This window comes from Lolium perenne, chromosome 1, assembly GCF_019359855.2.
Source record: "Lolium perenne isolate Kyuss_39 chromosome 1, Kyuss_2.0, whole genome shotgun sequence".
In the NCBI taxonomy this organism is placed as follows: Eukaryota; Viridiplantae; Streptophyta; class Magnoliopsida; order Poales; family Poaceae; genus Lolium; species Lolium perenne.
This window is the reverse complement of record NC_067244.2, coordinates 5,763,270-5,775,063: the sequence shown is the minus strand read 5'-3', so window position 1 is coordinate 5,775,063 and position 11,794 is coordinate 5,763,270. Positions and strand designations below refer to the sequence as shown.

General features: G+C 41.3%; 1 protein-coding gene across 1 annotated transcript; it reads right to left on the bottom strand.

Moving 5' to 3' along the window:
* Window positions 1-523: 523 nt before the first annotated feature.
* LOC127341941 (disease resistance protein Pik-2-like) lies at window positions 524-11,323 on the bottom strand. Its single transcript, XM_051367883.2, has 3 exons — window positions 11,199-11,323; window positions 5,550-6,428; window positions 524-2,568 (listed from the first exon to the last, which is right to left on the bottom strand). The coding sequence occupies exons 2-3, from the start codon at window positions 6,419-6,421 to the stop codon at window positions 594-596; spliced, it is 2,847 nt and encodes a 948-aa protein (XP_051223843.1). The 5' UTR covers window positions 6,422-6,428; window positions 11,199-11,323; the 3' UTR covers window positions 524-593.
* Between the last annotated feature and the right edge of the window lie 471 nt (window positions 11,324-11,794).

The window sequence follows — 11,794 nt, the reverse complement described above, 5'->3', positions numbered from 1 at the left end:
CTGGGCCGGCTGGATCTGGAGGTAGCCTAGGAGAATAGCTAGATGGCCCATTAGGCTTGTGAGTCGCTAACAGGCTCGTACACTTTAAACCCTAACCGAGGGTGCTCATATAAACACGCGGCATGGAACCCTAGACCGACGATTCCACCTTCATACTACCTTGCGAGTCACCATAGCCGACTTGCAGGACCCCATTGTAACTCTCCAATCAATACAGATAGCAGGAAGTAGGCCTTCTGTTCTCTTGAAGGGCTGAACATGGGTAAACCCTGGTCTTCGTGCAATCTCGATCCGTAAATGGCTGCATTTCCCTAGCTCCGCAACTCTCAAATGCTACCCTTGTAGCACACGCCGTGGACATATCCATCACAGTGTATACCAGGAAAACCCAGTGTGTACACTGGATCCCAATGGATTGTAAACTATGGGACAAAAAACCTGATAATATCGAGCACTCGAGCTTTATTTATTTATTATAACATGAGAAACGTTGTTGTAATAAAATAAAACGTACAGAAACGACTCTACAGAGACAACAACATAGCAGTAAAACAAACATGCATGACAAGAGCATGCAACTCACAGGAGAGTGATTACTCGTATCTCACAATAACCTTAAACTGATTGGCCTTGGGGCGTCTGTTACTCTCGGACCTGAGCTTCTCCTGTGCAAGGATCAGTGAATCGTTGTTTCTCTTACCAGTAAGCTGCACCTGTTTAAGGTTTTTCAAGTGCTCGATGCCAACAATTCTCCTCCCTCTACCCTCATGAAATGTCACCGAAAGCTCCTCGAGTCTATCCATGCATCCTCTCTCGAACTGGATCACTTCAGGGTAGAAGCAATAGGTTGAACACAAAGAAAGGGCCCTCAACACTGGCAACCGGTGGGTACTACGTAGAACAAGTGTACTATCACGGATGCAAGCCCGCCACAGCTTGATGTTCTGTAGACTGGGCAGCTTACAGAGGATGCCGAATATGTGGTCACCGCTTAAGTTTATCCAAACACCTCCAAAGAAGGTAAGATGTGATAGTGTGCTCACCCAGTGTGGCAATTTTGTGATTTCTCCATCGATGAAAAGGTACCGAAGGAGCCGTGGCGGCGAGGGCAGTCTATCGAGAAAATCCAGTTTGCCTTCGCAGGTCCCTAAGCGTCCAATGCCAAGAAACCGAAGGGAGTATAACTTGCTCAGGGAGAGGGCAACCTCTCGGAGAATCTTCGGATCGCCTTTTTTGTCAACATGCATGTGGTCGTTAACAAACAAGAATATGTGACGCAGTTGTCCTAGTTCACCAAACTCTCGAGCAACATCAACATTATCTATCTCTGCACGCGCCACCTCGCGCAACGCCTTCATTTTAGAGAGCCCCTTGGGAAGCGTCCACCAAATCATCCATTTTTTCCTGTGGGACAAATCCATGCGCTCAACTTTCTCTAGCGTTCTCACTGTTTCTGGCAGCTCGTGAAGGTTTGTGTCACGCACATCAAGAACTTGCAAGTGCTCTAGCTCACCGACTTTATTAGGCATCACACTGATATCGGTACCCTTTAAGCTTAGGAACTTTAGGAGGTACATCTGGCAAATAACCAACACATGCTTGTTTTCAAGGCCTTGGCAGCCTTCAAGATCAAGTACCCTCAGCAGGGTGAACTCCCTCAAGCGATCAAATAAATTCTTCCCATTGAGCTCAAACATGCTCAGCGATCGGACATGTTGCATGTCCATCCGCTCCATGCTATGCCTCCTCTCATGTTCTATCCCTTGGATGGAAAGGCGACGAACCCTGTCATAAAACATCCCGTCATAGTGCCCACCTACTAGGCTAACGAAGTTAGCCTCCAGGGATTTCGACACCATGACCTCAAGCATCATGTCATGCACCCGACACACCTCAATCCTTCCAGCGTACCCCCAAGAGGATGCTGGAATAATCATGCTCCTACTCACCAGCTCATCAAAGTAGGATTTTGCAACCTCCAACAAAGTCAATCCCCGCTTATCCTCAACCAATCCTTCAGCGACCCATCTGTACAAGAGCCTATTTTTGTTGATTTCATAGTCCTCTGGGAAAAGGCTAAGATACATCATGCAAGCCTTGAGGTGATAAGGCAGGTGGTTGTAACTGAGTGTGAGTATTTGCCCCATCCCCTCGAGGGTAGGGTTGCTCTCCATCTGCGAACCAATTGATTTGCAAATGGTTTCCCACATATCTTTCCTCTCTGGATATTTATAGCTAGCCAAGAGGCTGGCTATGCTAACAATGGCCAAAGGTAGCCCAGCACACTTCTTCAGAATGTTGTCCATTGTAACTTCAAGTTGTTCATGAGGAGGAGCAGCCATGGTGCCAAATGCTCTACAGAGGAACAACTTCCGAGAGTATTCTGGATTGAGTGGCTGCATGCGGTAGATGTAATACTCGTCAGCACTTGGATCACTGCATTCTTTGGCCACAGTCTCTATCCGAGTAGTTACAATGATTCTGCTGCCGCATTTGTTGTTTGGAAACTTGGAATGGATTGCATCCCACGCTGCTACTGTCCATACATCATCAATCATAATGAGGAACCTATTTGCATCATTCATATTCGAGCATTAGCGAGATCAAATTTCATGTCCAACAACCGTATACTAAAAATAAGTATGTCGACTTGAAAAATAGTAAGCCGCGTGTTTCCCAGACTTCGATGTTATGTTGTACAATACTGTTTTGATCAGTAATGTGAAATAGCACAAAAAGATTTGTCACCGTTTTCTATATATTGTAAATTTAACGCAACAACATCTACTGGTCGCTACGGGAAAACAGGGCTTTGTCGTGTTGGAAATATACACGGCAAAGTTGTTTCAGAACACGGTGATGCCTTTGCCGTGTGGCGGAGCACGGCAAAGGCCACACGGAGAAAAACGGCACGACAAAGCACCTTTGCCGTGTGCCTTTCTTCCCGGAACACGGCGTTGCCTTTGCCGTGTGCCTTCCACCCCGGAACACGGCAAAATAATTTGACGGAATCCCGCACTAACGGACGGTGCCACGTCAGAAACATTCCATGTGATTTAAGTCACCCATTTGGGTTCGGGGATAAGAACAATCCAAAACAATCATAAGGCATAAAGATAGGAATTATCTAATAATCTAAATTTAATTTGGGAGGAAAACACAAGGATCTCACGACGATCATCAAATTATGGTGCTAACTTATAATAGTGTAAAATTATAAAATGATGCCATCTTTGCCCGAGAGTGAACAAATGGAGGTTGAGCTACATGTAGCTTTTTATTTTCAAACAAATAAAATTCGAATCTCAAAGTTTCAAAAATCAGAAACAAAAATCTAGGGGTATCCAATGATGTATACTGATCCCGTAAATCTCAATACAAAATACTTTATATTCTACACACAAAAATGAAAATAACTGACAAATTAGATAGTGTTTGAAATATGCACTAATCACTGTTTGTCAAATTTTGTCTTTGTCCAATTTTGTCATTTTGTGTAGCCTAGAATATAAAATAGCTCGTACGAAGATTTTACATGTTTGTAATATACATCATTATCTATACCCCTAGAATTTTGTTTAAGATTTTTTTGATATTCTGAAATACAAATTTTGTGTATTTAAAAATAAATGTCTAGATGTAGCTCGGCCTCTGTTTTTAGTTTTCCTGCCATCTTATAGTATTCTCTATTTGTATACATAAAAACGGTGGTCAATATTTATAGAAAACTACAACATAGTAAATGAAGGGAAACATATAGAAGTATTACACTTTTTCTTTTGACAAGGATGAATTTACTTTGAGTAAAATCAAATCAATCATAAAATAAAAAGAGAAAGAGAAAATATAATAAGTCAAGCCAAACTACAATGATCAGTCGTTCCTATTTCCATGGTTTAAAAAAATTGTACACTTTTTTATTTTGATGAATTTGGACTTAACGGTGTAGGTTCCATCATATATAAATAATATGATTTATTCATGTTATTTAAAATTAGAAGGAACATATATCTATCCATCCGGTTGAGGCGATAATTCAATATGCCATTATAAGGCCAAAGTTACATGTTTTGGATCTTGGCTTTTATAATGGATAATACAATAATAGAGTAAATTACAACTGAGGCTCATAGAAATCTTAGCTATCAATATATTGTACTAACATTCATTAATGATAGTCTATCTAATAATGCCACCTATCCACATCTATCCTATTGTCAACGTCAACCCACTAATATTCATTAATATTTGTTTATCTTTACATACAAGCTATCCACATCATCTATTCTTTTAGCCATCCAAATGTCCACATCGTTATTTTTTAGCCGTCTGATTAATGAGATCACACCATCCTAGACTACACAAGTAAATTGTGTGCAACTAGAACATCAGAATTAGTTTCTTCCTTAATTGTCTCAGCCAACCAAGCAAATTGTCTGGCAATTATGTTCAATGATGAAAATCATGTAGCTAATATTTGAAGCATCCATAAGTTTTCGGTGGATCGGCACATCATAAATGTGAGCGATGGATCCATCTCTTGCAGCGTTTAATTTTAATTAATCTTACCAAGGATCAAGAGAGTTTCAGTGGGGTTTAACAAGTTCAAGCTCCTGGTGAAGTTCATGTATCTTGATCTCCTAAATGGACATACACCTTTTTTATTTAAACAAATTAGGAAGATGAAGATACCACTTAAAATTAAGATTTTCATCTTGTTTTTACTTAGGAAAGTTCTTTTTACAAAGGATAATTTGGCTAAAAGAATTTGGAATGGGAATAAGAAGTGTTTTTCCTATGACCAAGATGAATCAATTCAACATGTTTTTATTTGTTGTCCTCTTCCAAAGATTATTTGGCGCATCGTGTATATTTCTTTTAATATTTCATCACCTACGAGCACCACTAATATTTTCGGGAATTAGTTGACGGGTGTCTCTAAAAATGATAAAGCTAACATCCTAGTTGGAAGGTGCACTTTACTATGGGCTATATGAAAAATGCGCAATAACGTCATATCTAACAATGCAAGGCCTACCTCTTTTATGCAGGTTACCGTGCTGGGTACTCAGTTGATCCGTATGTGGTCTTACCTACAACTCTTTTTTGTGGTCTTACCTGCAACTAATAGAGAAGTGGTACGATATGGATATTGGGTGCAACAGGTTGAAAAGGGTTGTGCGGGGTTTAGACAACTAGTAGTTCAACTCGCGTTTTGATCACATGTTGATATGTTGATGCATAGGAGCCACATGTTTTCTTTTCTGTTTAGATGGTTGATAAATGTCTCAACCTTATGTGACATGTGAGTTGTAATGAAATTTTGTGCTTTAATAAGGTTAATAAAAGGCCATATGCATCAGTGAGGCTAGGGGTTTCCCCTATTTCCAAAAAAAAAACATATTAAAAAATGTAATCTGGATGGAGTTCAAGAAGCATGAAATTTTGTCAAACCCAAAGGTTGTCATCAGCTCACGTCATTAGACAAGTATAATTGGTTAAATAAAAATATTAATTAATAATAACATGTACTTTATTTTTATATGTACCTCTTGTTGTTGAGAAGGGCTTTGAGCTTGGAGCCGAGTTGGTCCGCATCCATCATGTCGATGCCGGCCAATGGATCATTTTCCTTGTTACCTTCCTCATTACCTGCTTCCCTCTTGAACATCTGCTGCAGGACACGCTTCAACAGTTCCTTTAGATCCTCCCCCATGTTGAACATCTGAGACACCGACACTTGCGCTTGTCGGTAGAACACTACCTCCAACTGTCGGCACACTTCCATGGCCAGTGTTGTTTTTCCAAGCCCCCCAAACCCCACAATGGAGAACACCTTGAGCTTCATGTCACGCTCTGCTCCATTTTCATACACCCCTGCCTTCACCTTCTCTGCAAGGGCATTTGCCTGGTCCTCCATGCCCACAATCTGACCAGTGTGGTCGGTAGAGCGTATGCCTCGCGCGGCCGACGATGCTGCCATTGTCAGGGCTGTCGACGGAGACCTTCGCAGCGCCTCCCGGCCGACACCATAGCGAGCATGGCGGTCGCTAATGGAGACAGCACGCTCATGGAGAGCCTTGATGTTACCAGCAAGGCGATGTCGAGGGAAAAGTGTCGCAACCAGGCGTTTGGACCATAGGAGAAAGCGGTCGCGGGGACGTGACCTAATGCGGAATATGTAGAGGTCGACGCAGTCCTCGGCGTCGTAGGTGAGCTCGCGCACCTGCCGCATCCACTCCCGAATGAAGTGGTCCACGGCACCGTCTTCCGCTTCAGTCTGCATGCGCAGTAGGGCGTGCATGGTGGAGAGTTCATCCCTGAGCTCCTCAATCTCGCCGCCGATGGCCCGAAGCTTTTGAAACTCTTTGCCCACCAGCTGACCTACATTGCTCAGGATGGTCTGCGCTGTGCTATCCATTGAGCCTCTGAAAAAGTGGAATATAAGGGTGGGTGAAGAGATCTGTCACAATTCTATTCAAAATAAAGGATGAGACCTCCCGTCTCTACATTGAAAAGATGCATACATTAATTATGTGATATTTACTGATTATGATCAAGTGTTCGTACACTCTTCGACCACCATAGCTGAAAGTTTCCTACCTGCGCTAGCTAAAATATGCGCACCTTACTGCTCAGCTAGATTGATCTTGCTTAACTGGACGATGATCATGAATTCATGATCACAGGATGATCTCGGCATGGTCACAAATGATAACTCCCAACGACACCACCTTTGGCCAGTAGAACATGGGCACGCATGAAATGATGCCCAAAACCATCGAAAACTCTCTATTTTGGCACGGAGTTCTAATATGGGTGTAAAGAGAAAAGACCAATACACAACTTTGGAGTGGTATATTCTTCAGAAGAATGACTATCTCGCAATAAGTTTCCGAGCTTATAGAGCAAAACACTGACATTGAAGCAACCGAACCCACTATTTTTAAGAACTTGGCTTCTTGTCTAGTCGATGTTGTTCGAGTGACTTAGTGTAACGCCAACAAAGAGAAATGTCACATTAAATCACCAGTTTTGATGAAAATCTAGCGTGTTCACGTTCTGCAGGGCGTAGAACAGGGGAGGGGGACATATGAAATCACGCAAGAAACGGTCGAAACCCTTTAGTTTGGCATGGCATCCTAATATGGGTATATAAAGGAGATGTAAAAAAGCAACATCCAATACACAACTTTGAAGTGGCACCTCCTTCACAAACTGGGATTCTAGACCAAAGTGGAAAACTTCCATTAGAAGCACATGAGCAAACTTTTGTACGGTCTTGGCTTCTATTTTAGTCTATCTTGTTCCTATAACTTAGTTTAACACATAAAAAATAGCAATGTCAGATGAAATCATCAATTTTTATGAAAAGCTAACATGTTCCCGCTCCGGTCCCGTAAAATAGGGGGACGCACAAAGTCACGCTAGAAACCGTTGGAAACCCTTTGGCATTAAGTCCTAATATGACTATATATGTTTTTTTTGTAAAGAGTAAAAGCCAATACAGAACTTTTCAGTGGTAGATGCTTCGCAAATAGGACTATCTCACATGCTTTTTACTTACTTATATTGGAAAACTCCCACTTCAAAGCATCTAAACCAACTTTAGTAATTGACTTAATTTTTAGTTGGTTTTGTTCCTATGACTTAGTTTGACACTAATAAATACAAAAGTCACATGAAATGATAACTTTTGATGAAACGATGGCATGTTCGCGTTCCGAGGGACGCAGAACAGGGGATGCATGAAACCACGCCAATAATCATTGGAACCCCTTTCTATTTTGCACGAGTCCGGATACTGGTATAGAAGGGTGAAGCTAAAGATTAAAATCTAATACCAAGTTTGAAGTGACACCTTCTTCACAAACTGAACTATCTCGCAAGAAGAGTTTGGACAATATTCATGATTAAAAAAAGGATAAAAGCAAACCTATTAAAAAGGTAATAATTAATAATACGCCCTCCAGTCCATAATAAATGTTGGGGGTTCAGTTCAAATTTGGATAAATTTGAACTAAAGTCCAACACTTAATATGGGATGGGAGGGAGTACCTAAAACTAGATGTTTCAGAAAAAATTAAAAAAACCTCCAAAAATGGAAAATATGTTTGCCGAGTGTATTTAGGAAAGCACTCAGCAAACCATCTCTTTTGCAAGTGCCCTCCTTTTGGCGCTCAAGAAACTTCCTTTAGGTGGGAGGAAAACCCTACTCGGACGCATTTTTTCCTTGCCTTAACCATTCTCGCGCCTCCTTCTGTCGGGCCTCTCTCTTCCACCACGCATTCACCACCCTACCCTAGCACCATTAAAAAAGCTATCAATCCACCTCTTTCTCCACTCATGGCTCACCCCACAGCCCTCCACTTCATGCCGCCACTTCTTCTCTCGCATATGCTTCCTCCTATACGCTTGATGCATGCGCTAGCTCTCATCCACTTCTGGCCACCGCCCCACACAACCCTCCTCCTCCACCATCGCAGCCACCTTCTGTACCTCTTTGGCTTCCACCCCACTCGACGCTCTCTCCTGAACCACAAGGTCAACTCACTGGTGGTGGCCCTTGTTGGCCACCCTTGCCTCGCTACTGCCACATCCACTTCGCTCGATCACAAGGCCTCCGGTATCGGGAACGGTAACGAGACACGCTCGCACCATGACGGGGGCTCTAGTTCCGGTTACCACACGACCTGTTGGTCACCACCTGACCTACTGTTGGTGGTCACCATGCCAGGCCTCTGTCGACCTGTTGTTGTTCTGCACCGACCAAGAAAACGACGCGCTAGTAGTACACCCACATACCCAAGATCGAATGTATCAGTATGTAGATGTAGATGCTTGTAGTACACACACATGTGGTGGTCCAGAATGAAAATATGATATCTGGGAAGTTTTCGTGCTAAGGACAGCTAGTTTTGTTTTGGTATTTTGACAACTGAGCGTTGATGTGTTAATACATATGCAGTGTCATGTTCACCAAATTAGTAATATATAAAATGTCAACACATTTTCTCTGATATGCCTATAAATGGTGCACCATGGTGCTAGGGCACCATACTCAATACTCGCAAAATACGTGTTGAATCTTACATACCCGAGATATGTATGGCTTGTATGTACCTAATAGCCAGGAATGAGGTACATATACGCAGGTATGATATTTTTCTAGCACGTATACCTAGGTATGTAGAAAATATATACATACATATATATGTATATTAGGTACGTGTAACTTTGCTATGTATAACTTTGTAAGTAACATAAGTATGTATTCTCCTTGGGTGTGCATAATTCATAGCAAAACATACGTATTTTGTGTCTCATTGGAGATTATATATATGTATACATTAGTTTTTCTAATGTGCAATTTGATGATCTTTTATGCATGTAATGAATATTTTTGCCCATTTTATTTTTATTTTTTTGGTCCAGTAGCTCCCCACCACCTCAGATACCACAGATGGTCCCGATACGCGAACATTTGACTAATTCTTTTTTGGTCTACGGCGGTGAGCTCAAATTTTATCTCCTCCTATATCTCCCTTGTTCTTTTCTTGCCATCGAGCCGATAACACTAGATTTTAATGTTATGGCACTAGATATTTTTCATACCTAGTCGTGTAACCTAGGCGTCTCCCATTCGAAATGGTTATGTTTAGAAATGTGGAAGTATTTTCATATTTATAATCGTAAATCTTTCAAATTGTCCATATTGTTTGTATAGCTCGATGATGTGTAGATTGGGTTCGTTTCAATGCTCTATTCCGATCTGAGACAACACCTCGGCAACAACTCCTCGTTGTTTTCCGGATCACATTCTCTTGTCCTTTTGCTGAGACGTTTATTTCGAGAACAATGGGTGGGTTCTGCCAAAATTCTGTGTTGGGTAGTAGAGCATAGAAATGAACCAATCTAAACATCCTCTTCATCTTGTCCAGTGAATAAATTCAATGCTAACTGATGGATTCTATTTCCCTTTTAAGCACTGGATCTGATCTTTTCCTTTGCCTATCCTGTGGACCTATGATGTGGGTCATGGGTTTATGCCCAACTATACCCGGTGAACCTACCATGTGAGTCCGAACGCAGAGAGAAGGTCGTGATCGCTAGCATAAGCATGGAAATGGAATTTCTATATAACGTGAGTTAAATGGATAGTACTATAGCAAAAAAAAAATCACACGTGTTAAACAAATAATGTTATATTGTGATTCAAATTCATAAGAAGGCTAACTTCTGATGAGCGGAGCGAGGCCCGTCACCGGTAGTCTCACAACATGGGGAGCCGCTTGTCGGTACTGATCGTTATCACCGCCTATTTATACGTCTTGTAAGCCGCCGGCTAGGGTTAATCGCTTCATAAGATAACACACGACGCTTGTAAACACTCTCTTTGGAGAGGGTTTTCCACATTAAAATCATGTTGTTAATTATTTCCTTTTCGTTCTTCGTTATTGCCTATCGCGTTTGTAACAAATAAACTTGTGAAGATATGAAAATATAGTTCGCGTCTAAGACATACTACGCTAAGCAAAGGTTGAAACGAAAATACTACTGAAAACCGCACACTAATTCTTGAGCGATGAGTTACTGCACACTAGTTCCATGGTGGTCGCTGCAATTTTGGGAGGCTAAAGGAGAACAAGGAGGACCTCTTGATATTTCTGGGCGAGTGCTTCCTTTGCTTGGGAGCGAGCGGTGGAGAGGAGGATGGGAAACCAGTTCAGTTTGGAGCACGAGTGTCCGTCGCTGCTGCAAATTTTGTTGGTAATTAAATGTTTTTATGGACATATATCCTATTTTGTTATCTATATTTCTTTAGATAAAAAAATTAGGGTATTTCTTCGGATACATTTGCCCTATATAATAGTGTCAGCTGGTGGCATCATCGGCATATTCACTTTTGGCTACACCACATGCTAGATCTGGGACAAACAGTTGAGATAAGGGCAGGTATGAGCCATTTCCTCTCACACAATGATAGCCAATTTAAACTAAATGTTATTGTATTTCTGTTGAGCAACACGCAGATCTTTTCTAGTATTAGGATTTTTTATACTTTTAGATAAACAAAGACCTAATTTTTTTTAAGCCATGTTGAAGACATCGAGACTGTTGCTCGATCAATCAAGTGGAAATTATATAAACCACACACTGTTGTGCATCAACGTATATGATATACGGTACATCATTACCTCTCAGATGATCAGCTCTGCCCTTCTGAGATGCTTTGACCAAAAGGAACACGGAGTAACTTGGCACGTGCAGGATCTTAGAAGATCACAAGAACAATATTCAGCAACCCTTAAACTGAAGGCTGCCAAATAAATATTAATTCACTTTCATTTCCCTTGATAGAAGTAGTTGATGTTACTTGTTATATGGCCAAGAAGTAAATAAATGAGAAATAACGGAAAAAGTACCTGGTGGAAGAATATTGCACTGTATGTGGGTAATATGAATGTCAACAGATGATCGATCTGAACAACTAGATTTACTAATCTCAATAGTCGGAGCAGTGAATGACCTTTTTTTGTGTATTTGGTGGAACTGACAACTAGAAAAACAAGAAAATTAAAAACTTGAGGAAACAACAAACGGGAGAAGCAAATATGTTTTGTTATTTTTGAGTATTTATCAGTGGAAAAGGAAATTAGGTCTATATGTAGCTACAATACAACTGAAGGCATAATGAAAAACAAAAGTGGTCGCAGGAGAAATAAATGGCTGGGAAGAAGATTGGTGGAGGGCGAGGGGTTTCAACGGTTGCCCTTTGCGACTTGTATATAAC